General features: G+C 40.1%; 4 protein-coding genes across 14 annotated transcripts; 2 read left to right on the forward strand and 2 right to left on the reverse strand.

Annotated features, from left to right (window-relative positions):
• Positions 1-1,226: 1,226 nt before the first annotated feature.
• mon1bb (MON1 secretory trafficking family member Bb) lies at positions 1,227-7,622 on the reverse strand. 5 transcript variants are annotated; one of them, XM_004548629.5, is made up of 7 exons: positions 7,500-7,622; positions 6,282-6,395; positions 5,548-5,642; positions 4,865-5,458; positions 3,696-4,488; positions 3,154-3,301; positions 1,227-2,452 (listed from the first exon to the last, which is right to left on the reverse strand). In XM_004548629.5, exons 3-7 carry the CDS (start codon positions 5,624-5,626, stop codon positions 2,225-2,227), a joined length of 1,842 nt encoding a protein of 613 aa, XP_004548686.2. In that variant the 5' UTR covers positions 5,627-5,642; positions 6,282-6,395; positions 7,500-7,622; the 3' UTR covers positions 1,227-2,224. The 5 variants fall into 5 exon arrangements, with proteins under 5 accessions (XP_004548686.2, XP_004548685.2, XP_004548684.2 ...); XM_004548628.6 differs by lacking the exon at positions 7,500-7,622 and adding an exon at positions 6,879-7,010; XM_004548627.5 differs by lacking the exon at positions 7,500-7,622 and adding an exon at positions 6,700-6,959.
• Positions 7,108-9,068, forward strand: tcta (T cell leukemia translocation altered). Its single transcript, XM_004548626.4, has 3 exons — positions 7,108-7,477; positions 7,563-7,614; positions 8,463-9,068. Exons 1-3 carry the CDS (start codon positions 7,267-7,269, stop codon positions 8,503-8,505), a joined length of 306 nt encoding a protein of 101 aa, XP_004548683.1. The 5' UTR covers positions 7,108-7,266; the 3' UTR covers positions 8,506-9,068.
• On the reverse strand, positions 9,059-15,406 carry glyctk (glycerate kinase). Of its 7 annotated transcripts, none has more exons than XM_012918499.4 (7): positions 15,101-15,406; positions 13,287-13,460; positions 13,120-13,194; positions 12,575-12,961; positions 12,343-12,494; positions 11,417-11,592; positions 9,059-11,319 (listed from the first exon to the last, which is right to left on the reverse strand). In XM_012918499.4, exons 4-7 carry the CDS (start codon positions 12,928-12,930, stop codon positions 10,429-10,431), a joined length of 1,575 nt encoding a protein of 524 aa, XP_012773953.1. In that variant the 5' UTR covers positions 12,931-12,961; positions 13,120-13,194; positions 13,287-13,460; positions 15,101-15,406; the 3' UTR covers positions 9,059-10,428. The 7 variants fall into 7 exon arrangements, with proteins under 7 accessions (XP_012773953.1, XP_012773954.1, XP_012773950.1 ...); XM_012918500.4 differs by having other exon boundaries at positions 13,120-13,232; positions 13,335-13,654; XM_012918496.4 differs by having other exon boundaries at positions 13,287-13,654.
• A 100-nt stretch (positions 15,407-15,506) lies between these two features.
• On the forward strand, positions 15,507-20,605 carry wdr82 (WD repeat domain 82). Its single transcript, XM_012918515.4, has 9 exons — positions 15,507-15,871; positions 16,509-16,606; positions 17,121-17,187; positions 17,284-17,383; positions 17,511-17,627; positions 17,726-17,881; positions 18,018-18,087; positions 20,034-20,176; positions 20,411-20,605. Exons 1-9 carry the CDS (start codon positions 15,711-15,713, stop codon positions 20,438-20,440), a joined length of 942 nt encoding a protein of 313 aa, XP_012773969.1. The 5' UTR covers positions 15,507-15,710; the 3' UTR covers positions 20,441-20,605.
• Positions 20,606-21,007: the final 402 nt, after the last annotated feature.

Here is a 21,007-nt window from a genome sequence, read left to right on the forward strand (position 1 = left end):
CCACTCTAGCCTCATTTTCGTCCGCGTTTTGATACTGGTGCAAATTTGACTCATTTCTTACAACAACTCCAGTGTCTACATTTTATATTTTAAAGGCGTATTGCTTTATGGGTAAGACATATGGGTAAGTTTACATCTTACCCATATGTCTTCCTTTTATAACCTTACCAATTTCTTTGTATTTGCTACAAAGTTTGGTCACAGCTGACTGGGAACAACAACATGTTTTACCACAGAGTTACAGAGTTACATGTTCCCTTTCATTATTTCAGCTGACAGCCCTTTTGTTGGAGCCTCGCTCCTTTTCAATCAGCAACAGCTGGTTAAGCAATGCAGATCCTCCCTTTTAACTACACACCTTGTTGGATATTTAGATATCTGCAATTATATGTTTTATAAGTGGGAATAACAAAACGCTTCTATATTTTTATCGATAAAATTAAAAATGGGCCATTAATTTTAAACCATTTGGTTCGTTCAAGGTATGTTTAATGAAGACAGTGTGTTCGACTACCAAACAAAACTTGTTTTGCAATCTATCTATGATTTGTTTATTTGTTACAAACTGCAAGATCATTTTTCTTGCCGTGGGTTTTAAAGCCAAATTGCTTTGAAGCTATTTTGGTGACAAGTTGCTCCAACATGTTACCAAGATGCCTTTCCTTCCTCTAAAGTCATCACCTACTTTTAGCTTTGACTATATTGAACAGTACAGCTGCACAGAAACAAGATGCTAACACTTGTTAGCAGCCTGCACTTGTTATGAGTCATGCCACATTAAAGCTGGTGGAATGCAAGACTTACCGTTAGACTACACAAGGTGATTCTGATAGTTTGAGGCGAAATTCCTGGTGATAAATATTCAACTAGCACTAGTTTGGTTTCTGCAAAGCTACACTGCTTTATAAAAAGATGGAAGGTTCAGAATTTAAGAATCAAAGACGTGATATCAATAACAGCTTAATTAATTTACCAGTTATGTCATTTGGGGTTTCTTGTAAGGACATATATAATGTGGCACTAATTAAGGCATACTCCCTTCAAACCATAACTTTAAAAGTAAGTTTTAGATATTTCTGTCATTCTTATTTATTGCTTGGCTGTACTGTACATCCCCAAAACTGCATGTTAAGCTCACCTGCTTTTCCCATGCTTGGCTCTTTCCACAAAACAGTCATCTGATTTTTTTTTCTCTTTGTAATAGTCCACTTAAATAGGACAACTGCTTTTATGCATCCTGGGATTTATTTTGTAACACTACAGACAAACTCTTAAGACTTGACAGGAAATTCCTCATTGGTCACAAGGATGAAACAACTTTTCAGACCACCTTTAGAAAACTATTATGCAAAAAGAATACCTGAACTCACTACATTAGATGTCATACTAAAGGTATCTGCAGAGCAAAACATGTGAGCTCATTGGCATCTTCCCACCTTATCAAGAAACTGATAAGGTCTGCCTTTTTTCAATGGAAACACTTAACAGTGACAATAATCAGGCTGGGGTTCCTACTAATCTGCTGCACAAAATGAAACATCAATAAAACTCAAAGTCTCGTTTCGAGTCTAAACATCAGCAAGATGAGAAACGACATGTTTTCAAATTCTGTGAAGGAGGAAAAACATTCTGCTTGTGGCCTCATGTGACTCACGCCGGGCCTCTCCCTCCTCTGGCAGTTCCAGTTCTTATTCCAGTTTATGCTGATCCCAAAAAGCACACACGCTAACAACTTGTATATCCTGTTTTGTGACATCATGTTATGCAACATAATTTTGTGATTAGGGCGAGGAGATAAAGATTATGAACGATCTTATCTTCCAAAGGTAGTTTAACTTAATTTTTCCTCCTCATGCTAACTCATTAAATATGTAATATATGTTCCATTCACTGTTCATGTTGTTGCTGTAATAAAACAATATAAAAACGCTTAAATACACCATTGCAAATATGTTCTGCCACAGTTCATTTTAAAATCTACTAATGTGCTTCTGCCCTGTTTCTGCTCAAAAGCAGCAATGTGATGACATGCTTCCTGGAGAACTAATAACACCGGTTTCAAAGACACCAGTCCTCCTTAAATAGTGTAAAACGTAGTGTTGGATTCCAGTGGTCAAAGTTTGTCGGTCTCGTAAGTGTCAAGAGGGTTGAAAAATATCTTGAAACCAGTGTACAAACTATTTTTGGATGAGGCAGAGCCACTTCTATTAGTGCTAACAGAGTCCTATAGAAGAGATAAGAAGCCATTATCTGTGGAGTCTTGCTGGTCAGATTTGCCTCCTCGAGAGCTTTTGCTGGGGTTTGGAGTGGTTGAATACTTTGGGGGGTATCTGATGAACAGACGGTCCTCCTCCTTTTTAATCCATCTTAGAAGCTTAGTGATAGCAGTAATGGCACAGGCCTTTGTCACCAGGGGGCTGAAGCAGGTGTACAGCTCAAATTTACTTGTGACCTTGAGTAAAGAAGAAAACAATCAAGAGAAGACTGTGAAATACATTTAGGAATAAGAAATAGAGCTATTACATTTCTTGCTATGTTAGATGAGAAGATCAATGATGCTTCAGTTAGGAGCTGGTTATCTTAGCTAAGGAAAATACCTGGAAGCAAGCTAACAGCTTTTTTTCAACGCCTTCTGAAAAAAGCTTCCCAATGAATGGACTATTAAGCCCCAGTTCCAAGGCTTTGTGCTAAGCTAAGCTGCCACTTACTGGCAACTGTCTTTCTTTTTTCTTTCTTTTTAAAGGTATCCCGTTCAACTGCTCTTTAATGCAATTATCTAATCAGCCAATCACATGTCAACAGTTCAATGCATTTAGGCATGTAGAGATGGTTGCATTTTCTGCTGAAATGATTTGAGTGACGCAAAGTGTGAGCATTTCAGAAACTGCTGATCCCCCCCCCCCGAATGATCTGAACATTGAAGCAGATGGGCTTCTGGCTTCTGTGAGCGAAACACAGGCTCAACTGAGGACTGTGCCATGAAAAATTAAGGAAGTTCTGAAAGCAAGAGAGGGTCCAACCAGGTACTAGCCAGGTGTACCTAATAAAGTGGTCGTTGACTGTTTTGAGTGTAGTGTCGATCTTTTGGAAGAATCATTTCAAAGTTGGACAAACACAGTAAGAAAGAATACAACCACAAACTAATGTACGTACCCAGGCTAGCAGAGTTTCCCTCTCAGCAACATGGTAGATAAGCTTAAGGGGTCGTGAGGTGCTGTGGATGCGGCCGTGCATATAACGATAAAGATCCAGCAGTCTCATTTTCTCCTCTTCACTGCTGTATGGTGCCTCCATCTCTGGGCTACATACAGAAAAGCATCATAGGACACAAGTTACACACAAAAAACACACAAAACATGTTCAATAACACTGTAGTGGAAAGAGAAACACACAATGCTTGATTTGTAAACTATTAAAACTCCATTTCTAACACAGACAGGACAATGTTGCCTAAAAGCCTAAAAATATCTTAGTGGGCACTTTTGTACTTCTCACACATGATTATTATCATTAGCAGCAAAAGGTTTTTAAACTTCTACACAGCTAGAAGATAATAAAATGTTATGCAAGACAAATATCACTAACTAACATGCAGCGCAAACACTCGGCATGTTTGCATTTTTAAACTCTAGTTTAGGCTCATATCAGCCTTATGCAACTGCAAGGACAGCAAGCATACACAAACAAACACACACCTGGTGAACTGAGTGAGCTGGCGGTAGTTGTCTGGCACATCAAAGGGCTTGTACATGAAGTGTCTGAGGTCTGAGACGCCCACCTGGCTCACACTGTACGTCTGAGCTTTGGCAATGAGGCTCAGGGAGTTCTGAGCCATCATAGCCTCCTCTATCTTTCTCTTGCACTCAGCTACAGAGTAAAAAGCCTCTTTGTCTGTCGAGAGCAGCAGCAAACAAACAGTGCATTCTGGAGGGTCCAGGTAAGAAATGTATGCATAAAAGTAACAGTCAGGATTAAAGAGCGGGAGGCAAATGGGGGTCCAGATCTCGCCAGCCTGAAAGGCAGAGGAAGCTCCAATGAGGTTAAGCAGAAGGTGAACATCAGCAGGCTCCAGCCGCGAGTCCTCAATGACTGTCTTTTCTTGGACGATGGTTAGAAGCTGGTTCTTGGCGATGAGGATGGAGAAAACGAGATTGGGTGTGATAGCTTTCTGCAGGATCTGGCTGAGAGAGTCCCTGAGAGAGGAGGCTAGAGGCAAGCAGTGCACTGCCGATAGCAGGAAGCTGGGGTCAGAATCCACCAAGTTGAGGAGACCATCCAGGATCTTTTCTGAGCCCGCTAGGAGTCTCCTCAGGTCGTAGTTTTTCTTGTGTTCAAAGATGCGGGATATACTGGCCTGAGTGAGCATGCTGATGATCTGATAGTAGACATAGAGGAGCTCTCCCCGCAGCTGCTGCTCAGACTGATGACTGCTGGAGACGCACACCAGAACTAGGGGCCCTTTCTGCAGGAACACTACGGTGTGCTCGTCTGAGGGAAGGGGGAAAAAACATGAGCAAATGTCAGAAAAAAAACAACACAAAAAAACAATCAATGAAAACTAAAACTGCTCCTAAGGATACCACCGATCCCCTAAACTCACTGTTCTCAAAATAAAACAATACAGGGAATGCACTGCTTATTATATTTCAGATACTGTTCTCTATGGTCCAGGAGCTTTTTGACAAGCTGGCAACAATTTTGCCCTGTACAGTGAGTCAGAGCCACACTTGCTCTTGTTGGTGTGTTTAAAAAAAGTCAGATTTCCTTTTAACGTAGTGAATATGAACATGAAAGTGGCTGGAAAAAACCATCATAGATAAAAATCTCTCAAATTTGCATTTTGGCCGACGCCCAACATTCTTACCTGAGTAGACTGAGCGAATGATATTATCTCCACTTTGGACAAAAGACACCAGCGCCATCATCACTCCCATTGTTGATGAAAGAGCCTCTTCGCTGCCATATCGGGAATAAATGGGCTTACCGGCTTCGCTTAGCACAAAAACATGTTTCCTGTGCTGCCGCCAGCTGTCAGCTGTAACATCCTCATCGCGATGAGATGTAAATGACGAAGATTCCAGTGTGCCTGCCTCCAACAGCGGGGACGACCTCCCCTTCACACCTATACCTTGTTCTTCAAGCTTGGCCTTGGCCAGCATTGTTACAACAAATTCCCCAGAGTCGTTCTGGTCATTGTCAGTGGCATCATCTTCAGTTGTTCCATCAGTTGGCTGCGTGGACGCGTTGTTTTGGCACTCGGTTTCTGTCTCTTCGGGCTCTAGCTTCATCACTTGGTCAGAAGGAGGCTTCTCATCCAAACCGAGATGCTCTGCCGAAACATCTGGTGGGTGCGAATTCAAAGGCTCGATTCTGCTAACAGCGGCGCTCCCATTACTCTCTACTGAATCAGGAAACATGTGATTCTCCAAAAGGGAGAAGGAGGCTGCCAATGAGTCAGCTACAATGAAAACAAAAACCAACGTGTGATGTAAGTGATGAAGATTAAAATTAGACAAGCTTCAAAGAGTGATTACGTAGCTTATTTACCAGGTTGATTACTCTCTAAAGGGCTATCACCAATCTTCACTGCCGCCGCCTCTCCTTCTTGATGATTGGCTGTTTCCATGATACCATCCCAGTCTCTGGAAAGAATAAAGACAGAGAGGAATAAGCTGCTTTATAAATCATGCATTGTAGTTTTTGCAGATAAAAATCAGAGATCCCATGCATCTCCAGTCTGTTATGAATAGAAGCACTCATACTGGACCAGTGGTCAGGTCACATGATTACAGAGGAGAGTTACTCCAACTCCAAGTTACTAACACTGTGGAATTTAAACCTGATTACAGCTAGCAGTCTGTCTAATGTTACACTACATATCAACACGGAGAAACGGGACTAAGTGGCTGGTAGATTAAGAGCGCTAACGTCCGCATGATAACAACTTATCTACACATGCACGATAAATTTCAGACGTCCTGTAATGCTTACCTTTCTAATAAGTAACTAATAAATGAACGCTGACTGTAGTTACACGGCTAACACTGGGTGCTAGCAAGCGACACATACAGATCAATTTCATGGCCTTGGCTTAACAGTGCTCATGCAGCCAACCGTGGCTATCTAAAATTAGCCAGATAAACAGAGAAAGAGTGAAACTTACGGTTTTGTACCGTTGACGACTTGGACTGAATGCCTAATGTCAACACTGACTTTTATCAGCAGCCCCACTGCAAACAAGCTGTCAAGAATGAGAAGCAGAAAACAAATTTTCCCCTTACCGAAGCCGACATCCGGAATCTCTGATGACAACTTCAGCTGACCAATCAGCGCGCTCGCTGGCGTCGGTTAGTCCCGCCCCTCCCCACTCTCTGGTTGTGGGCTCGTAACAGAAACTTGAAGAGACAAATCTCAGATAAACGTGCAGCACATGTATGGGTGCTGCTGTAGCAGATATAATACAGCGAAACGCTTTCTGTGACAAAGAAAGAACGGAGAACTTAAACCCCCCCAATGTGAATTAAAACAAAAATGTTTTTACGTCTATATTGACCAATAAAATGTTTTTTTCTGGATTAAACTAATACTTAAATCCAGTATTTTCCATTTTCCGTATTACACTGGTGGCTAATACTAAAGCTAGCATGTACTCCCGTCCCCAACTTGAACCTTCTGACATCTGTCGTTCCTATAGCACACCTCATTACCGTCTTGCTGTCCTCATACATGCCTTTAACCAGGGTCCCTCCTGACCGCCTTCTCATACAGTTCCTCTCCTGGCAACCAATCATCTTCTTCAAATACACAAACACACAGTGCAGGTAACTCTGACCTTCTCTATACTTCTCCGTCAACACTCACTGCTCACTGATAGTCACCTCTCTTTAAACGAGCTTCAACGACTCTTTCCCATATCTTCATGGCACACATGAATCGGATTGACGGTTTAGCTGAGGTTTAAAAAAAAAGGGGGGGGGGGGGGGCATAACACAACCTGGACAAATGATGTCGAAATATATATTTTTATCCACGCATATTTGTTTAACTTCACTGTGTTGGTGCTGAAAGGCTCTGTTGTGTACGTGATGAAGTAGTCGTCCTGCGTACCACGTCACGTCCGATTGCCTCTCCTCTCCGTACGTAAACATCATAACGGTAGAAATGGGGAATATGACATCTCCAAACCAGAGTGCTGATTTATAAATCACTAAAACAGACACCGCAGCCCAGTCACTTAATTTGACACCAGTTGAATAAACGGACGCCATGGAGGAGCCGTGGGACTTTGAGTTTCTGTCCCGCATTGCTGACAGCTGCCTGTCGTTTCTCTCTGAGTTTGTAGACGACTGGCTCGCCAACGACATGAGAGTGTCCATATTCAAAATACTCCTCAGCTGGTTAATTTTTAGTCTAATCGCCATTCACTTCGCGTGGAAAGTCTATGGGAATACAGTGAACGATATGTATTACAGACAAGGTGAGTTTTTCCTCCTGCTTACCGGTGCGCTGCCTGCTAAGTGAGCGCTAACACGCTAGCTTGATCTGTGTGTGTTGATTTTCAGGGACCGGACAGAACGGAGGCACACCTGATACAGCTGCACACACGAGTGGATGGTAGGTGGCCGATTTCGGGGTCAGGTTTGCATTGCACAAGTGATTAATAAGAAATCGTGTTCATTATCACCGCACCATCACCAGTCACTTTATTAGGTAAACCTTGCTAGCACCCAGTTTGACACTCTTTTTGCCTTCAGCGTTGCCTTAATTTTCCATGGCTTAGATTCAACAAGTTGCAAGTTGAGATAATAGCATCGCACATTTGCTGCAGCTGTGTTTTGGCTGTACAGCCATTAGATGATGAGTACACTGTGATCACAAAGAGATGAACATGGTCAGCAACAATACTCGGGTAGGCTGTGATCCTCAGGCCCAGAACTTGACAAGAAAATATGCCCACACGTTTACAGCACCAACATGAGTGAGCCCATGTGAATTGTAGCCTCAGTTTCTGTGCTGTACTAAACTAAAGGGAGTGTCACGTGGTGTGGTCTTCTGCTGCTGTGGCCCATCACCTTCAATGCCCTACATGTTGTGCATTCAGAGATGCTCTTCTGCATAGCCCAATTCTGATGGTTGGGTATTCGAGGCACTGCCATCTTCCTTTCAGCTCGAAGCAGTCTGGCAATTCTCTGACCTCTTTTTGGGCACTTTGGTCCAAAATGCTATAGCTTACTTGACATTTTCTCCTTTTCGGACCAGTGTCTCAAAATCCTAGACATGCTTGTGTGAAAAAATCCCAGTAGATCAGCAGTTTCTTAAATACTCAGACCAGCTCGTCTAGCACTTGTGCCATGCAGTAAGTTGCTGCCACAGTTGACTGGACAGAGGTACCTAACAAAGTGACTGGCAAGTGCATGTTTCACCACACTTAAATGGTTTATTAGATTTTGTTATCTTTGCAGGGAAGGTAAAGCAGGGGATGGTCCAAAGATTCATCGGGATTAATGGGAGCTTGATCGCTGGACTTTACCCAAGTGAAAGCTGTCCCACAGAGACACAAAATGCACACCAGTTTTTGGTTTTTTTATTCATTAACAAAGCATTACCTTCCATGGATTAAAGATGGTGTTGAGACAGCTTCACCTTCTGCGAATCACTCAAACAGTGTTAGAGTGATGGCCACTATTCATACAATGTTTAATTTGACCTCTTGATACTGCTCACTAAGCAGGACCTTATTGTGCATAAAGAACTAAAAGGACGTGTTTAACTGGTCACTTGGTGATACGTGATCAAGACTGTACTTGAATGGTGCATGAAAGGAAAACAAATCATCATTTTCCAAGTAATGACACAGGATCACATGTATAGTTTTTGCAATATATATACATATATAATACGCTGATTTGAGTATTGCATTGACTTGTGTATGTGAATATTTATGATCCAAATAATTTGCAGTGAACTGTGTGATTTTGTTTTTGATTTTTTTTTAATCTTTGCTGTATTATAAACGGTCATCTATGGTCATTTTAAAATCAGACACAATAAAAGCAGATCATGTTTTATATCTTCAGTCTTTATTTTAACAGGCATTTTGCATTTAGTTCATTTGAAATCTACATTAAGTAATATTTTGGCAAACAGTCAAAACATTAAAAAATAAATAAATAAATGAAGCACAAAAACTTGAGGGGTATTGAAACAATACATTTTTCACCAAGGCCACTTTTAATGTTATTCTGTTTACCTCTGGAAAGATTAGCTGAAGTATACAAGAGAGGACTTTTAATTGTCACTGAGATTGTTGATTGTAACGACAATGTGATGTGTAATCTTTTCTCATATGTGCAGTAGTTACCAAGGGGGAAGATGCCGTATCTGAGCTACACTCAACAGAACCCCAATAGCTTACCATGAAGCTTAATGGCACAATGTGTAAAGCAAGCTGCCTTTTGCAAGAAAAAGCCAAAGGTGCCAGATTACGTCAGTTTGTTTCTTTATGATAATATTTGTCTGTTAATGGTTCAAAATCGAGCTTATTACAAACTAAAAACTAGAGCTGGGTGCCTTTTTTGTTTTTTTGTTTTTAGTTAATTAAAATAAAAATACAAACTCGATTTTTTTGAGAAAAAAATAAACCGACACAATTTTTGGAACCTGGAAAAAAAACTGAAATAAATTAAAAATCTACAGGAAATATCTTCGGTTTTAAAATTAATTACTTTAGTTTTTACCACAACTTGCCTGATGAGGCTTTGATGAACATATTAGGACGTGTAAAAGACTTTGAGTTAAGTCAAAAAGTTATTGTTTTTATTTTAATACCATTACTAAATCATGCCTTAATAATTAAAGAAATGACTTCAAACTAATACTGAAACTGGTCAAAACTAAACATATTCAAACTGTAACTAAAATGAGTAAAACCACTCAGGCAACTATAATAAATTAAAAATAACAACAAAAAAAATAAAGAAAAAAATAAAAAAATAGAACAACTGTAACCAAACATCCAAAAACATCTAATTAAAACTACTGAAGGATGGTGGAGATTTTTAAACTGTACAAGTGTTTTTATTACTATTATAATGGCAGTGTGTATTTCCAGAAATTTAAATTATGTACTCAGTCCTTGTAAGATGTGGGAGGGAGCTGGAGTACCCACAGAGAACCCAAGAAGACACTGGGAGAACCAACAGACTCCATAAAGAAACCCGGGAGCTTTTTTTGTTGTGAGACGTCAGTACTAACCCCCACCCTCACACTTCTTCATTTACTGTTTGCGTTGTAATGCTTTTACATATATATGTCTGTTTTTTTCCAATTACATCTTTATTTACCAATACCAACAATCCTTCATTTAGATTCATAAATATGGTGCAAAAATGTCTTCATAGTTTCCTTTAATTTTTTTGTGTTTTGGGATTATCTGATGATAATAGGAATAGCTGGAATCAGTAGCATGTGCACATCCATTACATTCGTGCAAGTTAGGCCGGGTACGAGTAATTGCTGCCCACCAGAAAGACGAGAAAAAAACGTGTAAGAATCATTGTTGATAAGGAAGTTGTCGATGTCCAGGCCCTGAGCTTTCGCTTCATCGTACAAACCACCATCAGTAATCGCCCCTGCTGCCTCAGTGGGTCCATCCTGACCATCAGTGCCCCCACTCAGAAAGACTGGCCCTTTAGGCGAAAGCCCTAAGCTTCTCAGTTCCAGCCCCACTCGCATAGCCAGCTCCTGGTTCCGACCACCTCGGCCTTTGCCTGTTAGCTCCACAGTGGGTTCGCCTCCAGCTAACAGACATGTGGCACCCCATCCCTCTGTACGCCCTTTTTCTAAAACCTGCATTGTACGGCAGAGGTCCCAGCTCTCCACACCAACTTCAGGGCCCAGCTTCAGCACCTCAGTGGCAATGTCAGGAGGAGGTTCCTCTCGAGAACAGGCAAAGCGGGCCAGCAGGCCGTAGAGTCTAGACACAGACCGCACATCTCCACACACACTTGGCGAAAGGACTACAGGGAGGAAGCCCAGCTCTCGAGCACGGAGACCAGCGTGTTTAAGGGCAACACCGTTGGAGCCAATCACAGCATTGAGAACATGTCCCGATGTATCAGATTCCTCCTTATTCTCTTTCCACCTAGAATTCGGTTTGTCAAGGACTTCCTTTACTGATGTCGGAAGCAAGTTTAACAGCTTGTAACGCTCAAGGATTGACAAAACTTCCTCAGGCCACACCCGACTCATCACTGTGGGGCCACTAGCTATCATGTCAATAGGATCCCCGATCACATCAGATAGTATCAGTGCAACAACCTGTGAAGACGTTATAAGAGTGATATTTGACATACAAATTACAATACTGAGAATTTTAAACTCTGTTTAAAAGAAGGCTAAAAAAACTGTCTGTTACCTGTGCAGGGTGAGCATGATGTGCAAGCCCTCCACCCTTTAACAACGAAAGGGCACGACGTATGGTGTTCAGCTCCTGAATAGTCGCACCAGCACCTGCAAGTCTGCAGGTAACATCTAGCTTTTCTTGCAAGGTGATTGGCGGGATGGGTGCAGGTAGCAATGCAGAGCCCCCACCTAAACAATGATGAAAACCAGCATGCGTTACAGATATCTTGGAGTCGTTTATGACCAGGATATGTCCACCAGTGTGTATATTAAACAAATATTTTCACTGCTTTTTTGCATTTGTGGAATTTCTCTAAAATTAGAAACTTCTAATTTTAGAAATTGTTATTTTATTTATTTATAAATTTCTTCTAGGCTGTACTACTGTAGTTCATTATTATCGTGAACTAAATTCCCTGAAAAGCCTTTAGCCAATCTAAAATGCTGCAGAGTACTGACAGGGTCTAGAAAGACAAAGCATATTTCTCCCATATCGTCTTCTCTTCAGTGGCTCCCTGTTAAGTCCAGAATCAATTTTTAAAATCCTTCTCTTCACATACAAAGTCTTGGATCATCAGGCACAATCTTATCTTAAATACCTCAGGGTACTGTAACACCACAATAGAGCGCTATACTCTCAGACAGCGGGTTGACTTGTGGTTCCTAGTATTTTAAAAGTTGAATGGAAGGCAAAACCTTCAGCTTTTCAGACACCCTCTCTACTTTTAACATTAGGCTTAAAATTTCTTCTGACTGTTGGGGCTTTCTTTGTATTATTGAAGGGTCTTCATTTTACACTATAAAGTGTCTTGAGGTGACTGTTGTTGTGAATTGGTGCTATATAAACAAAACTGAATTTAAATTAATATTTTTAATGATATCTGTGAAACGATTATTGTTTTATTATTTTTAACAATAACCAAGAAGTGCCATTCGTACCTGAAATCAGTACAATAAGCAAGTCTTTCTCTGTCAGCTCACTGGCTAAATGCTTGATCTCCTCAGCTGCCTTCTGGGCATCCGGATCAGGCAAGTTGTGTTTAGCTCCCTCTATTACTTTGATGCGGCTGTTTTCTTTCAGCAGCAGATGGCTGTGATGGAAAAATAAATATTATTAACTTTACTGAGTTAACACTTTAAGTTGCTTTTACCTCTAAATGCATTTGCTTACTCTTTCCCATGCTGCTGTAATGTCTGCTGAATCCCATGTGGCACACTTATGACTCCTTTCACTAAATGATCACCCACAATCCTCTCTACCTCAGCGGCCATTCCCAGCACAGCTTTTCCAAAGCCCACCAAGTGCAGGTTGTGTTTGAGCGTGAATGTGCGACCATCAATAACAACAGAGTCCTCCTTGCGCTCAATACTTTGACAGACCACAGTATCTGGCTGCACGGCTTCCACTGCAGCTGCAAACACTTCACGTGCCCGCGTGTCCATTGACATTTTGCAGAACGTGGGTTTTCTCCTCGCCACAAGATGCAGAAAAGGCTGAGACCGGAACAATGAAAGAACACGGGCCATTGATAATTCAGTGGATCTGAGCAGAAATGTCCTAAGGGATATAGAAGAATTGAACAGATTTTTAAAGAGAGCACAATTTAAACAAACCATAAATAACCTGCAAAGGAAAAGGAAATAGTCATGTAGAAGTCATGAAGCAATTATAATTAGAGCTTTTTCTTAAATTTACTTTGTGTGCCTCAAATTCACCTTTTTTAAGAGCTTGTTTTGTGTTGTTCAGTCATCACACTTCTTGTAAGTCTTGTTTATGGTCAAGTCTGATGACTGCAGGAATACAGAGGAATACGTTTTGCTTAAATGTTCTGAAAACAAAAAGAACACCTTTTTATTCTTATACTAGCTAAAGCTATACTTACATAAATGCATTTAGGTTTGTGTTTCAGTAGAGTCACGAGGCTGCCTACCCGAGAAGGTTGCAAATGTCATATGAAGCTGGTGTTTCCCTGTGGAAGCCTGCTGCGTTTGGACTCCAGCTCAGAGGTTAGGCAGTGTGGCAACAATCTGGCCAGACACTGGCTGGAGTTGTGTACCTTTGGTGTAATGATTGACTTCAGAGGATAACATGCCACATGAAAGTGCTGACACTGCAGCTGCGCATTAAGTCGTTTTTGTTGTAATTTGATTTTTTTCTGCCACAGATTGCATTAAACTCAGTGATACCCATACTTTGTTCATTGCTGTTAAACAAAGCAGCCTCTTGTGTAGCCACACCCGTCTTTAAGCCCTGTAGACATAATTTTAATTTATTTATTTAGTAGGGACAATGCAGTTTAACATAGTTCTGATGTGGAGCATGAAACTGATGTGGTGCAAATAGAGTTTATAGCTATTGCTAAATTCCAACCCTTGTTGGGCTTCTTCATTCACGATGCAAAAACAAAAATTACAACATTCAGTTACAGAAAACCATAATACACCATGAATACAAAACTACAAGAAATACACAGTAAAATAAAGTAAAATATAGTATAAAAAACAGAGAGAGATAGGTTGTGCATCTGGTTTTTAGGTAGTTTGCTTGTTTTCTTTTTCTTCTTTTTTTTTACAAATGAAAGCTGAGCCACTGGGATTGTGGTATTTTAATGTGATTAGATGTACATGCTAGAAATCCAGACAATAATGACAATGTTATATGATGAGATTTTAGATTTGTTAAATTTGTAAAAAAAAAACAAACAAACAAACAAAGAAACAAATCAAAGAAACAAAATAAAACCCCTCAGAAACACTTACAGGTCGTTTTGTTAGGCACACCTCTGTAATACCACATTCTACCTCTTTCTTGCCTTCAGAACGACCTTAATTCTTCATGGCACAAATTCAAAAAGGTGCTGGAAACACCCTGGTGCACCACAGTTGCTGCTGATTTGTCAGCTTCACATGCATATCTCCTATATCACCACATCCACAAATTGCTCTACTAAGATCTGGCAACTGTGGAGGCCATTTGAATTCAATGAAATTATTGACATGTTCAAGAAACTAGTCTGACAAGATCTGAGCTTTATGACATGGTGAGTTATCCTGCTGGAAGCAGCCATCAAAAGATGGGCAATTTTTGGTCATAAAGGGATGGAGTGTCTCAACATTGCAGCAAAAATCAAGACTTGTGAGATCTGGAAACGTTCATGACAATTTTGGTGAGCCTGTATGAATTGTAGCGTGAGTTTTCTGTTCTTAGCCGATAGGAGTGGCACACACTGTGGGCTTCTGTTGCTGTAGCCCATCTGCCTATTCTGCTCACCTGGTTATAACCAGTGTTCTTTATGTAGTGTGACCATTCTCCCTGGAGTGTTTTTTTTTCTACAGATGGTTGATGGTTGGGAAAGTCCCAGAAGTCAGTTTCTGAAATACTCATACGAGCTCGTCTTGGCACCAGCGACCATGCCACCTAACTATATTTGCCTTAACAAGTAGCAAAACAGGTGTACCTAACAAAGTGACCGGTGTGGATAACTTAAATATCATGCTACTTTTTATCTCAGTAAATCAAACGCCTATTGGCAAATTATTTTTAATTTACCCCTGCATGAAATGCATTGGCATTTAGTAAAGCAAAATTCTTCCTCTACAACCAAACTTTAGAGATTTCCATTAAAAAATATCCAAAAAAAAAAAAAAAAAAAAAAGCACAAGCGGCAAACAGAACATTTCACTTAATTAATCGTACCATGGACTTGTCTTTCTGTGAGGACAAAACTGTCGTTGGTACTTTCTTCTTCACTTCTGCGTCCATCCTGCAAATCTAGAGGCTGCCAGATAACTGGACCCAACTGATAAACACACAAGGCTAACGGTGACAGCCAGAAAGTGCTAATGCGAATGCAAGAAGGCTTTGCTTTTTAAAAACAGACATTCTAAAACAAACTCGACTACAGTAGAGCTTTTTAAAAAAAGACAATAAGCTTTTAACTCCTAAACTGCATTTGGTAAGCAAACTGTGTAAATAACGACGCTGTTGCTGGTACAATGCAGCTATCGCGATAACATCTTGCAATATCGCGTGGTTTCCTAGGCCCGAGTTTGTCAGGTGACGAATATATATGCGCGTCACTGACGTGGCGAAAGCGGCGCTTTTCCCTCCTCCTCCTCTCCGCCGAGGACAGAGAAGTATCCCAGGCGGGATTTGTCGCTGTGTTTGAAAGATCCTTCTTTTAGGAAAAAAGACCCCTTTCACATCTCCGCAGCTCATATATTTGTAAAGATTACACAAGTGACACTAGTGATTCGATTTAAATCAAAACGAGGGCGCGCTTACCCTCAGACACAGACAGGCCATCATGAAGCTAACGGACAATGTGCTGCGGAGCTTCAGGGTTGCTAAAGTGTTTCGCGAAAACACAGACAAAATTAATTGCTTCGACTTCAGCTCGAATGGTGAAACGATTATTTCCAGCAGCGACGATGACTCGCTAGTCTTGTATGACTGCCAGGAGGGAAAGTAAGAGCGAGTTCTCCGTATTTTTTTTTTTTTTGTTACTTTGCTGTTTTTTGACGTTAGCTATTTGCTATGCTAACTAGCGAGGCCTGTGCTGCACTGCGTTAATGCTCAGCGTAAAATTGTCCGAGTGCAAGCAACATCAAATTAACAATAAATCTGTTAGATTTAGTGTCTGCAGTTATGCACTATATTAGCAAATAAATATATAGTCACATTGCTCGAACCAAACCCTTAACGTTGAAAGGACTGTTCTCAGTATGTGTGTGTTTTTGATGGGTTTGTGTTGATGATCTCTGGTAGGATTTGCAGGGTCCGCTTATGTAAATATAATCACCGATAAATGTAAAAGCTCATGACTGAATGACAGAGAAATCCTTCATTGCTAGGAACCGTGTGCCCTTTTGCTGCGTTGTCTTTCTTTTTGTTGGTGGTGTTTTTTGGGAGGGTTTCGTGCAGCAGCTGCTTCATCCCATATTTCCCCTACGGGAGACAGTAAAGTTATTTTGTCTTAAACTGATGCATTACATAAACACTTAAGATAAAGAGCACAATGCTCAGTTTTAATGAAATGTTTTTGGTGTGTTTCTTCACTGACAAAGGGGTTATTTTAAAAGTCCATATGGTTGTTTGTTTGCAGACCCAAGAGGACTCTCTACAGTAAAAAGTATGGCGTGGATCTGATCAGGTACACACATGCTGCAAACACTGTGGTCTACAGTTCCAACAAAATCGATGGTATGTTGATGCACAAGTGTTTTTTTTTTTTTTGTTGGTTTTTTTTTTGTAGTTTTTGCTTGGTAGTGTAGTAGGCTTGAGGTTTTTTTTTATGTAATAAGATGTCTCACATGGTCAAAATAATAACAACAGCAGTGTAGGAGTAAACAAGGAGGCATGTTTGTTGTGCATTTAACATTGAAGTTATCACATTTAAGGTAAGATGATATGTGTTTCGATGGTTGGCGTGGACGGGCTGCTGCATGCCAGTTGATGACTGCTGGACTGACTGCTCACTTTGGTCTGAGGTAGTTGTTTGTACAGTTTGAGGGTCTGTGATTCTGCCCAATACAGGAGCTAACTGTACAAGTGACTGCCTTGCCCAAGGTTGAGTCTCCTCATCAGATCGACCTGTAATAAACTTCACGCGTGGAAGACAACATGTTTTGGGTTTTGCTCTTGCTGTCTTGTTTAATGTATAACTTGGCTGTGGGCTTCTCCTCCTTTTTTGATTATGTTTGTCTTTTTCTCCAAGACACTATTCGGTACTTGTCCCTTCATGACAACAAATACATCCGCTACTTTCCGGGGCATAACAAAAGGTGAGAACTGGATTTTATTTTGGTTTGAATTGCAGTGTTACATTCAAGGTTACCCTGTTGTAATTTTTTTTTCTTTTTTGTTTGTTTTGTGACCAGAGTGACATCTCTCTCCATGTCTCCTGTGGATGACACATTTATTTCTGGCTCATTAGATAAAACAATCAGACTGTGGGATCTGCGATCACCCAACTGTCAGGTGAGTATATTTGGTTGTAGTTAGGTGAGCTCCAAATGTTGTTATACCTGTATGCAACCTATTGTTTAATATTGGAGAAGAGCTGTATAACTGACACCGGCTTTATCATGTCACCTTGAAATTTCAGGGTCTGATGCACCTGCAGGGAAAGCCAGTTTGCTCATTTGACCCAGAGGGTCTGATTTTTGCTGCTGGAATAAATTCAGAAATGGTTAAACTTTATGATTTGCGGTCGTTTGATAAGGTAAGAGGCATTAATTCATTAGAGACTTTTTTTTTTTTTTTTTTTGTTTCGTTTTTTATTGGGGGGAAAAGTACTGAGTGGTCACCTATCGTCCACAGGGTCCATTTGCAACCTTTAAGCTTCAGTATGATCGAACATGTGAGTGGACAGGACTGAAGTTTAGCAATGATGGAAAGCTCATTCTTCTCTCTACTAATGGTGGAGCTCTGCGCATCTTAGATGCTTTTAAGGGTGCTGTGCTTCACTCCTTTGGGGTAAGAGACAAGTTATTACAACACAAAAAATTACTGGATAAAATAAAGCTCAAGTGTTTAAATATGAAAAATAAAAACCAATCCAGTAAAATGGATTCAACATGTATAACTGAATATACTGTTCATGTACACTCAGGGTTACAACAACAGTAAAGGTGTAACACTGGAGGCTTCATTCACTCCTGATTCTCAGTTTGTTATGATAGGTAAGTTAAGATGACCGCTTCTGTCTTGCCTTAATGTTTAGAATAAAATCTTTTATTGCATATATTTGTTAGTTTGATTTATATGTAAGTAGCATGTAAATAAGCAAATTAACAGATGTACAGAAACGTACCCCTGAAGTCTGTTAACGATACATGGCGCACATTCTGCATTTTGAAGACCAGATTTACTAACAGGTTGCACCAGTGCAAACTTGATTTTTTTTTTCTTTTCTTATTGTCAGTACTTTTAGTATTAACGTTTTTTTAACCTTATTGCATATGTATTTGTAGAATTAGTAGAATACTGAATTGCGTAAACCAATCGAATAATGTTTTCGACATGCAGTTTACCACTCATTGCCTTGAATACTTAACACCATAATAAAAGCTTGTTTGTTTTTGTTTTTATGCAGCTGGAATTATTATTACAAATAGATGGGGCAACTTATTTTTAATAGAGAGACACCTGTGTACAAAAAACATATATAACACATTTTATTTAATAGTGCCTTTATTACTGTAGTAATCCACTCTTTTATAACTGGGGAAAAAATCCTTGATGTCATAATGACACTATCGCAATATCAGCACACACCCAAAGCTGACTCTGCATTCTATTTACCTTGAAAGTCAGATGTCATAGCTGGGAGTGATTTCACTCTCGAGATTCTAGGAAAAGTGAGGAAAAGCAGGTTTTGTGCCCTGGCAAGGTAGAGCCATTCATGCATGACAAGCAGCACTGCACAGTGCGTGGTGTATTTCCACTTAAAAATACCACCACAGCACTTTCATGGATGGTGTCCAGTCGGTGGTTTGCAGATAGCTTATTTAGCGAGTCACAAATACACAACAGTGACAGTTAAGATCACAAGTTTTACATTTTTACTTCTTGCATTCACTGTTGCTGAGTCAGGTTGGTGATTGATCTGCTTGCTCTGACATTGAGTTTAATCATAAAAAAATTTAAAAAGTAATTATTGTCAACTTTAGAGGACACAGGTATCGTGGGGATCACAGGAAAGACAAGAGTTTATTGTTTCAAACAGGACCTTAGAATTTTTCTTATATGAAGAAATAAGATTAGGAAAATATTCCAGCCAAAGTTTTCTTAGGTGGAGCCTGTGAACCTCGAGGTTAGTGGATTTCCACAGCCGTTCTACCTTACGACAGTTTCTTTTGGATTTACGAATTGATTCATTTATCCATGAAGTGAGTTTTGTTAGTGGTATGAAGGCAGGTTTTATTGGTGCTGCTATTTTAAGAATAACTGAGCAATGATTATTAAAACATGTAGCAACATCAGGGCAATCCCTCAGCAAAGATGGATTAAACAAATGAGAGAACTTCTGAGCAACATCCTGAGTAATAACTGGCTTTACGATTCTACATTTAACTGGTGTTGGGTCCAAAGGAAAACTAAGGTTTAAAAAATGCACAGCAATAAACAATCAAATGAATATCATTAACACATAAATTACTGATATTAAGGCCAAGAGAGAAAACAACATCCAAGGTGTGACCTTTTGTATGTGGGGGACCAGAGACATGTTGAATGAAATTAAGTATTAGTAATGGATAGAGTTAGAACACACTTGGACTTAAAACATTAATATATAATATACAGCATCATGAGTTTGTGTGTGTCTGATATCAATTGCTAATGAGGATCATCATGAAAGATTAATTGATCAGGAAAGAAATAATTACCTGTGATATTTACAATCAACAGACTTCAAGGTGGTGGTTGTGGGGCACACGTATAAACACTAACACCATAACCAAAAGTGTAGGTTCTATACTGATCTCACTCAGGACTAGCAGAACAGAAATGAGATTTGATTTTGCACTAAAATCCACCTTAAATGAAATTAAGACAATTGTTAAAACAGTGTGAGATCATAGGAGACAGGCTGAACATTTATCACATTTCTGCACACCTGTTTCAGGCTCCGAGGACGGAAAGATCCACGTGTGGAACGCCGAGAGTGGAATGAAGGTGGCTTTGTTAGACGGGAAGCACACGGGCCCGATTACCTGCCTGCAGTTCAATCCGAAGTTCATGACGTTTGCAAGCGCATGCTCTAACATGGTCAGTGGAAGCAGCAATGTGGGCTTAGTTGAAAAGACAACAGCCCAGAGAATGTAGCTCTGCTTGGTCTTAATTTTTATGCTGGGGTTGAACTGTGGGATAGTTACCAGTATCCATTTATTTAAAAGAAATAAAAAAATAAATAAAAGCCTGTTTATTCTTTTGTACTGCTGGCATGCAAACGGCTTCATATTGATGAAATGTAACCAGAATTGTTCATATTTAATCTTTCAGGCATTCTGGCTCCCCACCATTGATGAATGATGACGGGAAGCAGAGTAACCAGCAGGGGTCATCGCAGTCAGCTCCGTATGGACCTGTGTGAAAAATGAGATGAAATTTGTAAATAATGACTTTACAGAAATGATCAGTTGTGCATTCTTTTTTTTATAAATGTTTTTCTATTTAACATTAAAGAGTTTCTAAGAAGTTTGTTTTTGGTTTTTGTGTCTGTGATTTTGAAATGAGTTGGATTTTTAGAATGGGAGGGTTCCTCAATCACTGCCTACTTTATTAGGTAGTACCAGGTTGGAGCCCCTTATTGCCTTCAGAGCAACCTTAACTCTTTATTGCATCAATTCAACAAGGTGCTGAAAACAGTATCAGTAGAGATTTGGGTTCATATTACAAAGACGGCGTCACACAGTTGGAGCACATTTGTCTGCACCACATCCTAAAGGTGTGGAGGCCAGTTTAAACCAGTTTGAGATGATCTGAGCTTTGTGACACAGTGTGTTCTAATCATGGAGGCAGCTATCATAAGATGTGGTCACAAAGGGGTTGGCATTGTGTAGCAGCAATACTTAATCGGGCTGTGGTGGAGGGGCACTA

This window comes from Maylandia zebra, linkage group LG5, assembly GCF_041146795.1.
Source record: "Maylandia zebra isolate NMK-2024a linkage group LG5, Mzebra_GT3a, whole genome shotgun sequence".
Taxonomy (NCBI): Eukaryota; Metazoa; Chordata; class Actinopteri; order Cichliformes; family Cichlidae; genus Maylandia; species Maylandia zebra.